This window comes from Pleuronectes platessa, chromosome 10 (assembly GCF_947347685.1).
Source record: "Pleuronectes platessa chromosome 10, fPlePla1.1, whole genome shotgun sequence".
NCBI lineage: Eukaryota > Metazoa > Chordata > Actinopteri > Pleuronectiformes > Pleuronectidae > Pleuronectes > Pleuronectes platessa.
The window spans coordinates 807,973-823,246 of NC_070635.1; the positions used below are offsets into that span (position 1 = coordinate 807,973).

Below are 15,274 nucleotides of genomic sequence, written 5' to 3' on the forward strand. Positions count from 1 at the left end.
GAATTGTTTAGAGATCTGATGTGAGTCCCTGATCTGCTGCAGCTCGGCTGAATTAAAGTGATTGTTGGGTCTCGGCAGATGATCTCTACCGAGTGAAGAGATCTAGTTGTAAAGTTTAGGTTGAACTTTTAGTCCTCAGACATCACACCGAACATTTGCACTTGATTAAAAATGTAGTAGAAAACACTGCATTAAGTTTTAAAAACATTTATGTATGGATTTTAATGTGAAGTACTGAAATAGTTTTGTTATATTTGTTTTAACAGCAGCAGATTAGAGAAACTACTTTTTTCCTTTTATTCCCAATATGATTAGATTTAGGTGGAATATTAATTTCATCATAAGAGGCTGTAATGACAGTCACCGAGCAGCAGAGGGAGCCGCTGTAAACAATGAGCGGGACCTTGACTCGCTCTTCTCTCCCAACGCCACCGCAGCAAAACATGTTTTTCACCTCTGGTGTCATGCTGCCTGTTGTGATCTGCGAAGGGGGGGGGGGGGGGGGGGGGGGGGGGGGTATTTATAGGCTGATAATGAGCATGTGGCCTCCGGCTCCACGTCGTCCACTCAACGGCCCAGAGGACAAGTGAGGTTTCAGGAAACACCAGAGCTCCACCAAAGAAAGTCCCCACAGAGGTTTGGAAAAACAAAAGTGTTTATTAAGACATGAACAAAAAGAGGCCTGAATACTCAGGAACATTATCGGGAACTTCGTTACGAAGCAGTCGTGGTGATTTGTCTTTACACAGAAGAAACAAATACAAAACAGACAGAACTCCTCACTGGAATTCTGGAAAAATGTGAAAGCACCACCAAAGTCATGTGACCATCGACCTCCAGCCCCATTCACACACACAAGCATTACAAATGGCTTCACGTCACCCAGAGCCCGGTGTTGGTGTCTCCTCCTCTTCCTCGTGCCTGCACTTCATCCCTGTGTGTGGTGTGAGTGTGTGTGGTGTGTGTGGTGTGTGTGTGTGCACGCTCCCCTCAGACACTGAGGAGACGCTTGCAGCTCAGAGACATCAGCTCTGAGTTAAAGGACAAACTGAACAACATGAACTGAACGGAGAGAAAAGTAAGGGGGGGGGGGGGCGTCCCCTTCTCTCGTTGTACAGCAGCGTCCAGCATCAGACTGTAAACAAACCAGCGTGACCCCCCCCCCCCATCCCCCTGGTGGCAGAGCGGGGAACAGCTCCACGGAGACACCCAGTCCAAACAGTTCCGGGATGAAGTGGTAAATAAAAACAATGAGGAAGCTCCAACTTCCTGTGACGCAATCATCCGCCGAGCTGAGGAAAACATCCATTGTTCAGGAATCACACGAGTCCAAGTGACGAGGGGCTAGCGTTAGCCTGCTAGCTCTCACGCGCACACACACACACGCACTGAAGGTCTGACCCACTATGACACATTTAACATAAACATCCCGGCTCAGTAGCCGAGGGGCTAGCAGCCCAGCTAGGCTAACTGCTAGCCGACTCATCGTAACAAACTAATGAAATTAATAAACGAAGCTACCAGTCCTGTAAAGTCTCGGTCACACTGTGCGTGTGTCCCGGGTCCGTGTGGCTGTCCGGCCGCCGGAGGCTCGCTGCGTCCCGGTATCAGCTCGGCACGGTGTCCGCCGCCTGCGGGAAATCTGCACAGTCTGACGGGGAGAACTGCAGCCGCCGCACGGCCTCTTTTATCAGGTTCCCCGATAGAATTAATTCCTGCAGGAGCCGGTGCGGGTCGTCCTCCTCCGCGCCGACCCTCTTCTTGTTCCACGGTCTGATCTGGTCCCAGTCCTGGTCCCCGTTTGACCCGGGGATGCTGTACGGGCTCGCCCTGCTGCTCCCCCGGTGCCCCCGGCTCCGGAGCCGCATGCAGCAGCCGCCGCGCTTCTGCGCCGGAGCCGCGGTGCCGCCGCCGAGCATCGCCGCCGGCCTGGCTCCGCCGCCGGTGAGGCCGTGCCGGCAGGACATGGACACCGACACCGTCTTCTGGCCGCAGCCGCCGCTGTTGTTGTGGAGCTGAAGAGCTTCTCCGATTCGGGTCACCAGCGCGTCCACCTCTTTGGAGTCGACGGTGACGGACTGCTCCAGAAAGATGTAGTCCTCCTTCCGGCAGGGCATGGTGCTCGGAGCGGCTGGTGCTGCAGTGTGTGCGGGCTGGTTGAGGGTTTGAATCCGGGCTGATTGACCCGGGCCGCTGCTCGCTGCCTCCACGCTGCTGCTCCGCTCCCGACAGCCACCGCTCACTTGTAAACAATGGATGACGCGGTCCGGACTCTACCATGATCCCTGCGAGAGAGGGGGGGGGGGGTCCTTAACCAAAAGACAGTGCGTGACCGCACGAGAGCCCTGCAGCCAACCACCACGCGCACTCTATGAAAAACAAAATCATCTGTGCAATCTGAAAACACTGGATAGGACCAATTTCCAGATGTTTGGTGTTTTGTATGTGATTTGATTTCCTGCCCCCCCCCTGACCACGCTCCTGCTGTGGACTATTCCGCTAAATGCACGTTACATAAGGACAAACTGTCTGCAGCAAAACAAACAAAGCGACTGTTCTACTGGGATCAACTGGGAACCTCCTGCACCGCACACTGCCCCTGGTTCCCCTGTGGAACCTTCCAATCACTGGCCAGGAGGCAGAATGTGTGTAGAACCCCTAGAGCCTGTAGTAGAACCATTAGAACAAGTTGTACCATCAGAACATGATGAACCACCAGAGCCTGTAGTAGAACCATTAGAGCATGTTGTACCATCAGAACATGTAGAACCATCAGAACCTGTCGTAGAACCATCAGAACATGTTGTAAAACCATCAAAACATGTTGAACCATCAGAACATGTTGAACCATCAGAACTTGTTGTAGAACCATCAAAACCAGTAGAACCATCAGAGCATGGTGTAGAACCATCAAAACCAGTAGAACCATCAGAGCATGGTGTAGAACCATCAAAACATGTAGAACCATTTGAACATGATGTAGAACCATCAAAACATGTAGAACCATTAGAACATGCTGAACCATCAGAACATGATGTAGAACCATCAGAACATGTTGAACATCATAGCATGATGTAGAACCATTTGAACATGTAGAACCATTTGAACATGTTGAACCATTAGAACATGTTGAACCATCAGAACATGATCTAGAACCATTAGAACATGTAGAACCATCAGAACATGTAGAACCATCAGAACAAGATGTAGAGCCATTAGAACATGTTGTAGAACCATCAGAACATGATTTAGAACCATCAGAACATGATGTAGAACCATTAGAACATGTAGAACCATCAGAACATGATATAGAACCATCCGAACATGATGTAGAACCATCAGAACATGTAGAACCATCAGAACATGATGTAGAACCATTAGAACATGTTGTAGAACCATCAGAACATGATTTAGAACCATCAGAACATGATTTAGAACCATTAGAACATGTTGTAGAACCATCAGAACATGATGTAGAACCATTAGAACATGTTGTAGAACCATCAGAACATGATTTAGAACCATCAGAACATGTAGAACCATCAAAACACGTTGTAGAACCATCAGAACATGATTTAGAACCATCAGAACATGTTGTAGAGCCATTAGAACATGTTGTAGAACCATCGGAACATGATTTAGAACCATCAGAACATGTAGAACCATCAGAACATGATGTAGAACCATTAGAACATGTTGTAGAACCATCAGAACATGATGTAGAACCATTAGAACATGTTGTAGAACCATCAGAACATGATTTAGAACCATCAGAACATGTAGAACCATCAGAACATGTTGTAGAACCATCAGAACATGTAGAACCATCAGAACACGTTGTAGAACCACACTAGTGACGTCAGCCATGTTGCTCCTTCACACACCACTAACTGTACTTAATGTAATGACGTGTCCTTGGAATGGACAGCTGCTGAGACACAGGGTTCCTCTCTGGTATTCGGATGCAGTCACAGATTTTGAATTGTCCTAAAGGACCAAAGTGGCCTGAGAAGACACAGGACCTCACATGAGAGACAGACAGTGATGTGTAGATAATGAGACTCTGTACACACAATGTATATTGCCCGGTTGGTCTACATTGATACGAAGGACCTTCTCTTCTTGGCGGTCGCTTTGGAGCGTCAGCTAAATGAGATGTAATGAAGGAAATACAGAATTAAACAGAACGTATGAAGTTAACATCTTTGTTTGAATTAACACTTTTTTATTTCCTTCAGACAAATTCCTGACACGAGACAGAAAACTGAGCAAACGTGATGAAGTCAAACTCTGAAACCAACAAGCAGCTGCTGTTTATCTAAATACATGAGTTCAGTGGAAATAGTTGGCTGTGAATATGATGAGTAAACGTGGGGAGCAGCTGCTGGCATCCTGCCTGTAGACACTCACAATAGCAGTGGAGGGTGTGTTTTTGTGTGTGTGTGTGTGTGTGTGTGTGTGTGTGTGTGTGTGTGTGTGAGAACACCGTGTACATTTCAGTTTCTGAGAAACAGCAGCCCGGCTGAACCTGACGCTCCAGTCAAAGAGTCCTCACGACCTTAAAAGGAGCTACTACCACTGGCAGCATGTGGTATGTTAGCCAATCAGAAGGCCCGGCTGAGGTTCCCTGTGTCTCAATGGCAGCGGGAGGAGTCCAGTCACTCTGGAATCCAGTGAGATGATAAAACACTGAAACCAGATAAAGGGCCTCAGGGCCCTGAGCACAAAACAACAGCACACACACATGTCCTCACTACACTGCTCAGTGACACCCAGCAGAGTGTGAAGGTGGAGGTAACGTGATGATGAAGCTCAGTTCTCCTCAGTCCTCAGCAGCTCACGTCTGAACCACGTTACTCAGTTTCCATTTGTTCAATCATTCAGTAACTCACGGTTTCATTGTAATTTAGGGACTAAATCGTTTTGTCAGACATCTGTACATCCTGTCATCATCACCTACATGGGCGGAGTCTGCCTACACCTGACTCTGATTGGTTTGTAGACGGCGTCCGACAGTTTGGGGGGGAGTAGTCTTTCTGTTTGAATGGAGAAGATGACTCAAGCACCAACAACTCTCACTCTCTACTTCCTGTGATTGGTCCAAAAGTCCAAACTATCCCACAAAGTGTTTTCACTCTGGAAAAAGAACCATGGCTCAGTTTGATCCCGACCCAGAACTCCTCTTCTGATCTGATTGTGGGTGTGGAGCTGTGTGTGTGTGTGTGTGTGTGTGGGGGGGGGTCAATAAGATGGCTGATCACCTGATCACATTTATACCCAATATGGACAGGAGACACATTTTAGAAATGGAGACACAAAGCTGTGACTTCAGAGCTGAACAGAATGTTTCTGGACAGAGTTCCTGTTTTTCTGAGTGTGTCCATGTGTGTTTGTTTCAACAATGGACGTATTAATCATTAACTCAAAATCTATGTATGATCGCCCAACCCTTCATATAAACAAGACAATCTGAAAAGTCCAGGAATCAGCTGAGTCATGTGTTTTTCCTCCAGAGACAGATTCTTTGACTTTGACTCCACAGACTCGAAGCACAACAAGAGGAAGTGAGCTGGCACCGAACTGGGTCACACACTTCCTGTTGCGTGTCTTCCTGTACGTGAGTCAGCTGCAGCGTAAACAGCCGCAAACACAATTCCTGTTTGCCTGCACCAGCAACTGCTGCTCCCTGAACCATGTGACCTCATCCTCTACTCTCATTGTGTATGAGTGGGACCCACTCTAATCCTCCAGCGTGTGAAGAGGGCGACCTCACAACAACAACACACACTGAGCTCCTCTGTTCGGAGAGGGGGGGGGGGGGGGGGGGGGGGTTCTCACAGCACCTCAGACCAGGCGTGTTCCCTCCTCACACGCCCTGTGTTCAGAGGAAGGGGAAGAGAACGAGGGAACGATGTGGAACTCATTCATGGCCCCGTGAGTCCAGCGAGTCCCAGACATGTTGACTTCACTTCTGGATAGTGGGAGGAATCTTTATTAAACTGTCGTTGAAAGTCTCCAATCGACAAATACTGTGAACAGTATCTATATTTATATATATTATATTTATCACTACAGCACCAAACGTGGAGGAATCTATGGCTGAAACAGTCCTAAACAAATGCAGCTGATCCTCCTGTTTGCTCAAAGTGTTGAGAGGAACTAGTTGTTAGCTGGACTTTCTTCATGGGATTTGATAAAAGGAGGAAAAAATAATAATAAAATTCCTTTAACTCGGGGGAAATTAAACCTTCTGACGGTTTCTGAATGTGAGAGAAGTGGCAGCAGTGTGTTTACACAGTGATTCCTCTCGGCTGCTGCAGATCCTTGAACTTTCTTTCTTCCCTCCCAGTCCTTCCAGTGACGGCTCTCCTCCACCAACCGGCTGTGGGGCCACTGGGGCCGAGCTGAATTGAGAGAGAGCAGAAAAGAAAACAGGCCTTTCAGCCCCGAGGATCAACTTTGATAGCAGTTGGAGCGCTGCCAGCAGCTCGGGTTCACAGGGTTTGTTTCCTCATTCAACGAGAGAGAGACTCCATTTTTATATACCCCCCCCCCCTCTTTTAGAGACGGCCCTCTCTCTCTCTCTCACAGGAATGTGAGGAGGCTGCAAATGGCAGGAAGGGAAATGAAAGGGTTTATTTGTTGCCGTGATGCTTCGGGTCTGTGTTGTAATGCCCAGAAATATAAAGTGTTGACTAGTGAAGAGAAAAGTTATCGACTGAGTTGTTGAATCACGTTTCTGAATGTGAGCAGCTCAGGAGGATCAGAACATGTCTGTGCACGATGGGAGTTTCCTGAGTATCATGAAAACATTGAGCCGTACGCTGAAGGTACCGTCCTCACTTCACTTCCTTGTTTGTAGGTCTAAGATCCAGAAGGTGCAGCCCTACATAACATGTTGTAGAACCTCACATCATGTTCAGATGGTGTTGACCACTGTTAATCAAAAGTTACACTTTACACGTAAAAGAGAAACTTCTGTCGTGAAGTGTTCTGTTTGTTATTTTGGCTGTTTTGATTGGTTCTGATCACTTTACACAACCCAGCTGGTGGATGTGAGCAGATGAACCTCAGCTCAGCGGTGACCCAGCGTCCTGGAGCTCATCTCCATCATTTGGCTTTTCACTTCAGGTTATATTAAAAAAAACCGAATTTGTCCATAAATCCAAACCCATGAGTTCACTTCGAGGTTAAACATTTTAATCATTAATGTGACAGTAATCTCAGATAAGATCACTTTACCATTAACACGAGCTTTAAGTGGCACAGGTAAAGACTTTTTAATTTATTATTCTCAGAAACTCTCCATTATAATGACGACTGCATCAGACAGCCTCTCCTATAATAAGCTTCCTTTAGAGTTTACTACTGATGCATTGTGTCATCTTATGTAAGCTCATTTTATTAATATTTAAACCTCCTTTGTTCTTTCCCTTCTGAGTCAAATACATGAAATAATTATGAAAAACAAATCATCACGCATGTGAAATGCTTCACATCAGAGAATCAGAGGCTATCACCACTTTATGTTTTCAGAACCACACAACCCAACGTGTCTGGAAGTCATAGACAGGGAACACCATGTGCTTTCCCAGTGTGCGTGGGGGGTGAACAGGAGCTCCCCCCCCGTCACACTGCTCAGGTACTGGGGCATCGATAAACAGAGATTAGACGACGGCAGCTTGTCGAACAGAACCTGGTCGCCTCACGTTCCTGGTTCTCTGAACCCAGAAGTAACCGGTTACAGAACCCACACACTGTAAGTCAGTGTGTGGTGACTTGTGTTCAGAGGCTCCCGCTCAGTCTCAGCACTTCATCTGTAACTCTCCCTCTCTACCATGTCTAAAGTCAAACAGTCTGTGTTATAAATGTGTTGAGTTGTGTTCCTACCTTCTAATTTTAAACCTGCAGTTATGTTTACGCTCTGTCTTTGTGTTTTCTGTTTCGTATTTCAATCAGTCATCCAATCAAAATCCTCTGAGGTGTTTGTTATTCTTGAATTCCCAGTGGGAGATGAAATGGTTGTCGTCCTCTGACTTCTTGAAAAAGCAAACACGAGTTCTGTAACTCTCCGTGAAATCAGTTCCTTACAGAGCTGTGGCTCCAGAGCAGAGCAGATGTAAACTTTCCACTTAACAAAACTGTTTCATTTCATATTCATCTGTAATTCAGAGCCATGAACATGAAACATAAGTGAACTGAAGTGAAAAACGTCTTCCACAAGCTGGTGTCTTTATTATTTTGAAGCTCCTCAACTGTCATCGACTAAAACCATAAAATCAATGTTCTTCTAAAATACATGACCCTTTGACCTGGCTGTGTGGACCTTGGTCCTGGTCACCAGCCCTGAGCTAACTTTACCTCTCAAGCTAATACTGTGTTTACTATCAGCTGAGCATGGTTCTATTTTCTCTACGTGCTGATTGGACAGTTAGAGACATTACAGCTTAGTAATAAATCTGACATGAGGCCATAGTCCCTCATGTCAGATTTATTATTATTATTAGTTTGATCGACTCCAGGGGACGTGAACATTTCAGGGAAATCGACAAAAACTAACGTCTGCTGAGCACGTTTAGTAAACTGACATAGTGTGGTTTGACTTCATATAGCGCACACTGGACAACACGCACTCACACACACACACAACACACACACACACACACACACACACACACACTGCCGTAGCCACTCATGACCATTCAGATGCTGAAAATATGCAGCATTCCTGGCATTTTATTACACTCTGACAGTGTTTACATTTTATGATAACTAGGAGAATTATTTACACACGCAAACACACACAGACACACACACACACACACACACACACACACACACACACACACACACACACTGCACAGTCGAGTGATTAGAGCAGGTACAATCTGTTCTGCTGAGCTTTAAAACATCCTGTTTTTCAATTTCTGTTGTTTTCTGCTGTCAGCCATGTTTGAACACGTTCCTCTGAGATGACAGATCAAAACTGATAAATCCCCCCCCCCACACACACACACACACACACACTCACTCACTCACACACACACTCACTACACCACAATGACAACACAATCATTGTGCAACAAGCCTGATTAGCCTGCTGAGAAAGGCAGAGCAAGCTAACCTCTGATAAGTTTATGTGATGTCACATAACATCAGCTGCAGAACGATTGACACATGTCACAAAAATTCAAAGATAAAACTCCACAAAGAAATGATAATCAGAACGTGTGTTGTCTATTTGGTATCTGGTGTCCCGCAGGGATCAATTCTTGGACCCATGGTGATCTCTGAGTGAGCTGCTCTGTGGCCGCTCACCTCATCTTTCATCACTGTTCATTGTTCCATCCTTTCATCGCAGTAAGTCGCACCGGCCAAAGATGATTCACTCAATAAATAACACAGATCTAGAAATGTGTTCGACAATTCAACGACACAAAACTACGACGTTTTATTGAACAACAACATGTTTACATTTCCTTATGAATTCATAGGCTCAGTTCCCGTGTGTGTGTGTGTGTGTGTGTGTGTAAACATTAAACATGTTCACACACACACACACACACACACACATACACATACACACACACACACACACACACACACACACACACACACACACACACACACACACACACACACACACACATAAACACACACACACATGTTATTGTTATTTTACCAACCAGCATGTTTCAACCTTCCCTCTCTGAGTCGTTGTTGTCACAACACTGAGCAGAAATCTGCCAAGTAACCCGAGGGATAATACTACACACACACACAGCCAGTTGTATCCAGTCCTGTGTGTGTGTGTGTGTGTGTGTGTGTGTGTGTGTGTGTGTGTGTGTGTGTCCGGATCAGGGTCACAGCAGGGTGCGACATGTGTCTGTGAAATAACAACTGAGGGATCAACAACCAGCTACTTTCCAACAAGATACATATTAAATGTTACATCATGTAAACTCAATATTTAATCAGAATATAAACTGATCCTGATGAATCTGATTCATTATCTTCCCCGCTTGTGTGTCAGTGTTTTACGTCCGTCAGTCTGTGGTGACATCACAGCAGCAGTCACCACAGCATCAAAACAAAAACACAGGAGGAGAAGAGGATCATGGGAAATACTCGAGGGAGGAGGAGGAGGAGGAGGAGGGATATTACTCACGTCTAATCTGTTAGGAGCCACTGTGTGTCTCTCCCCCCCCCCCCCCACCACACACTTGTTATTGATGTGATGACTCAAGAGTGTTTGTGTGTGTGTGTGTGTGTGTGTGTGTGTGTGTTGATATGACTCTTCAGTTGTTTTTCTGCTCAGACTGAAGCAGCAGCTCAACAGTCACTGATTGACAGCTCTATGGAGAACTGTGAGCATTCAGGACATCAGGGCCTCACCTATCGGGGGGCTCTCCTGTCGGGGCCCACCTTTCAGGGGCCCACCTGTGTTGTGTCTGCACATTCATCCGTCACTCATCATTGATATAAAAACAGTGATGTCATGATTGACAGCTGAGACTGACTCGTGATTGGCTGTGTATCTACAGTCCGTCCCTCCGGCTGCTGTGACTCCAAATGACATCATCAGCACAAGATGGTGGCGTTCATATCCCGAAATACTTGGCTTCATTTCTGGATAGTGGGAGGAAGTGGAGACACGTCGGCCATGTTTATTCCCAGTGTGTGGATCCACTGGTGATTCTGACACATGTTGGTGAGGAAACTGTTCATGTCTCTCTTTTAGATTCAGAAGGTTCAGTGAAGGAAACTGGAGGAAGAGAATAAATAAATGAGGCGTCAGGACGTTATCTTTGTCCTGCAGCTGTTCTCAGGTCAGTGTCTCTGGGCCGTTTGCTCGCTGCTGGACGACGCACTTGTCACAGTCAGTTACTATTTCTGAGAAATCCCCCCCCCCCCCTCCCTCCCTCCCTCCCTCCCTCCGTCCCTCCCTCCCGCTCTGTAACAAACCCAACGGCTTCGTGTTGTTGTTGTTGAGTCTGGAGGGCGAGAGAGAGAGTGAGAGAGAGAGAGAGAGAGAGAGAGAGAGAGAGAGAGAGAGAGAGAGAGAGAGAGAGAGAGAGAAGGAGAGAGAGAGAGAGAGAAGGAGAGACAGAGAGAGAGAGAGACAGAGAGAGAGAGAGAGAGAGAGAGAGAGAGAGAGAGAAAGAGAGAGAGAAGTTAAGAAGGTTCCAAATAAATATTTTGCATCTGATTCCAACCTTCTGAACTTCAGGTGTGAACGGTTCCTCAGACCTGAGGAGATGGTCTGGGTCTGGATCAAACTGAACCAGGTTCTCCATTCAAACAGAAAGACCACTACCCCCCCCCCCCCCCCACCTGATAACATGCCAACGCCAGACGCCGTCATCAAACCAATCAGAGTCAAGTACAGGTAGACTCCGCCCACGTAGGTGATGACCATAGGACGAACGTTTGTCAGACAAAATTGTTTAGTCACTAAATTACAAGAGAATGATTGAAAACTCAAAGGGATCCTCTAAGTGTTCAAGAGCACACACACACACACAAACAGACACACACACAGACACACACAGACACAGACACACACACACACACACAGACACACACACAGACACAGACACACACACACAGACACAGACACACACACACAGACACACACAGACACAGACACACACAGACACAGACACAGACACACACAGACACACACACACAGACACACACACACAGACACACACACACAGACACACACACACACACACAGACACACACAGACACAGACACAGACACACACAGACACAGACACAGACACACACACACAGACACAGACACAGACACACACACACACACACACACACACACACACACACACGGACCTGCTGCCCTCTGATATTTGATCAACTCTCACTTCTGGGGCCAGTTGGTGCTGGGCCCTGATCCCCCCCCACACACACACACACATGTTCCAGCTCGGTGTCGTTAAACCCTCACGAGACAGTTTTCTAACACAGACACACTTCAGGTGAAAGATGGAGGACAAACTCCTTCAATTCATATTTGTTGTTTCTCTCTAAAACGTTTATTTTAAAGGGACATATTATTAAAATTCCACTTTTGTAGTTCTTCTACACGTTAATTTGGTATCTGTCATGTCTACCGTCCCAAAAACTCGCGATTTGTTGTGGTTCCTCTATTTCAGAAACGACAAACCCATGTAGGGAGTCTCGCTCCATGTCCTTGTGCCACCCCCCACCATCATCTCACCGGTGACCCCTCCACCGGTGACCCCCCCACCGGTGAGCTCTCAAAACAGGTCAATCTGAGGAGGGCTGATTTAAATGATCCTTGTGGTATTTTGACCAAAATATGTTACAGACATTTCATTAAGACCCCAAGGAACCATATCAACTGTGGTGAAATGGGCATATGATGGGTCCTTTAAAGGAGCTTGAGTCACAGCTGCAGCTCGACCAGTAGGTGGCGCCGCCTTTCAAAACTGTCCCCACCTTCCACCTTGTCCTCTGTGGGACCAAAGATCTGGAGCAGCCCGGGGGCCCAACAGAGCAAACAGTGACAGAGCGACAATCTGATTTCCACGCAGCAGAGCCGATCTGATGCTATTTCTGTCTGCACTCGTTCTAGGAAGCTTTTGGAATCTGAATATAGAATCTGAGTGAACTGTCAACATGACGCTGCAAAGTCCGTCCTCCTGTTTGTTGAGCTGCTCTGGGTCAAGTCTGCTTCACACCTCCTGTCTGCTCAGAAACAACCTTCTGTCTCTAACACTGCTCTCAGACCTGCTCCCCACCGGTCTCCTGACTGCACCTGGAGGAGCTGCACGTGAGAACCTGAATGTTTGAGGAAGCTGCTCCAGACAAGCTCCAGACCTGCTCAGGTTCATCTGCACCAACCTTATAACACACTGGGTATGTGTGTGTGTGTGCACATGTGTGTGCACATGTGTGTACATGTGTAGCTGCAGCAGAAATGTTCACTATGTTTGGTATGTGGGTGAACCCGAGGACCCTCTACCATCACACACACATGCACACACACACACTCACACACACACACACCACACACACACACACACACACACACACTTATTCACCGGTAACAAGATAAATAATATTTCCTCTTTAAATCACACAGACAAACTTCACCAGTTTCATGTATTAATATTATTTCTCTAGACTGAAAAATCTGCAGAGGAACGTGAGAGATGTTGTGTTTACACTGAGGAGCTGATACATGAGAACACTGAGAGACACACCGTACGTGCACACACACACACACACACACACACACACACACACACACACACACACACACACACACACATCCATAGCTGGCAGCAGTTACAGGACAAACTGAACCATGTGTGTGTTTCCATCTTGTGTTGCTGCTGATAGAAACGAGGCCTCAGACCAACGAGCTGAACTCTGTCACAGATTCAAACAGAAACCGTCTGTGAGTCATGACCTCGTCTCAGGGGAACTTCCTGTAGCTGCTGAGACAACCTCCCTCTTTGTGTGTGTGTGTGTGTGGGGGGGGGGGGGGGGGGGGGCTGCATTAAGCAGTAATGTGTGAAACTCTGATCTGTGAATAGATCGAAACAGTGAGTGAGAACTTTCCCTTCATTGTCTCCACTTTCAGGAAATGTGTATGTGTGTGTGTGTATGCTTGTTTGTGTGCGTGGGTGGGTGAGTGCGTGCGTGTGTGTTTGTGTGCGTGTGTGTAAATGGTAAATGGCCTTGTATTTATATAGCGCTTTTCTAGTCTTGATGACCACTCAAAGCGCTTAGCGCTGTGTGTGGTTGTGTGTGTGTGTGTGAGTCAGCAGTTCCGTTCTCTGCCACAAGAGGGCAGCAACAGTACATGAAACAAGACTGAATCTGCTGCTCAGTGCAACATTTGAGACTGGTCATTTGTTTTGTGTGTGTGTGTGTGTGTTTGTGAGTCTGTGTGTATGAGTGTGTGTCTGTTCTTGGATACTCAACTGGTAAAGTGACAGGTTCTGTCTCGTGTGAGTTTCAGTCACAACCTGTTATGTCACATGTTCAAACTGCTCAGCTGCTCATGTATTTGGTCACAGCCCACCCTGATGTGGATAAATAGATTCTATCTAATCTAGTTTGTTTAGTTTCAGGCTCGTCAGGTCTAGAGTTGACTCGTTAGTAATTAAGTATTGAAGATATGCTTCAGAAAGTTATTTAGATGTACTCTATTACTTTCACAGGTCAAAATAAAATAAGGAGCATCAGTGTGACAATATCAGAACATCACCAACTCCTCTGCAGTTCCGCAGGTCACCGCACTGTGGCACTGTTGCACTTTTCTCTTCCTCTCAAAGTTCATTCACCGAAATCCAATTATTTCTTACGTTTAATTTTGATCTATAGAACTGAAAACAACACAATCCCTGAGGTGACATCATGTCTTTAATGATGACATCATGTCTCTGATGATGACATCATGTCTCTAATGATGAGATCATGTCTCTAATGATGACATCATGTCTCTGATGATGACATCATGTCTCTGATGATGAGATCATGTCTCTAATAATGACATCATGTCTCTGATGATGAGATCATGTTTCTAATGATGACATCATGTCTCTGATGATGAGATCATGTTTCTAATGATGACATCATGTCTCTGATGATGACATCATGTCTCTGATGATGAGATCATGTCTCTGATGATGACATCATGTCTCTAATGATGACATCATGTCTCTGATGATGACATCATGTCTCTGATGATGAGATCATGTCTCTAATAATGACATCATGTCTCTGATGATGACATCATGTCTCTGATGATGACATCATGTCTCTGATGATGAGATCATGTTTCTAATGATGACATCATATCTCTGATGATGAGATCATGTTTCTAATGATGACATCATGTCTCTGATGATGACATCATGTCTCTGATGATGACATCATTTCTCTGATGATGACATCATGTCTCTGATGATGACATCATGTCTCTGATGATGAGATCATGTCTCTAATGATGAGATCATGTTTCTAATGATGACATCATGTCTCTGATGATGAGATCATGTTTCTAATGATGACATCATGTCTCTAATAATGACATCATGTCTCTTATGAGGACATCATGTTTCTAATGATGAGATCATGTTTCTAATGATGACATCATGTCTCTGATGATGAGATCATGTCTCTGATGATGAGATCATGTTTCTAATGATGACATCATGTCTCTGATGATGAGATCATGTCTCTGATGATGAGATCATGTTTCTAATGATGACATCATG

The 15,274-nt window shown here is 45.9% G+C and overlaps 1 protein-coding gene and 1 long non-coding RNA gene across 4 annotated transcripts; one reads left to right on the plus strand and one right to left on the minus strand.

Moving 5' to 3' along the window:
- Positions 1 to 637: 637 nt before the first annotated feature.
- Positions 638 to 2,350, minus strand: gbp (glycogen synthase kinase binding protein). The gene has a single exon (XM_053433378.1). It carries the CDS (start codon positions 2,115 to 2,117, stop codon positions 1,608 to 1,610), a length of 510 nt encoding a protein of 169 aa, XP_053289353.1. The 5' UTR covers positions 2,118 to 2,350; the 3' UTR covers positions 638 to 1,607.
- Positions 2,351 to 6,636: 4,286 nt separating this feature from the next.
- Positions 6,637 to 12,863, plus strand: LOC128449988 (uncharacterized). Of its 3 annotated transcripts, none has more exons than XR_008339931.1 (4): positions 6,637 to 6,830; positions 9,263 to 9,360; positions 10,545 to 10,829; positions 12,176 to 12,863. It is a non-coding gene; the product is annotated as an uncharacterized LOC128449988 (long non-coding RNA). The 3 variants fall into 3 exon arrangements; XR_008339929.1 differs by lacking the exon at positions 12,176 to 12,863 and adding an exon at positions 11,231 to 11,459; XR_008339930.1 differs by lacking the exon at positions 12,176 to 12,863 and adding an exon at positions 11,231 to 11,328 and having other exon boundaries at positions 10,545 to 10,711.
- Positions 12,864 to 15,274: the final 2,411 nt, after the last annotated feature.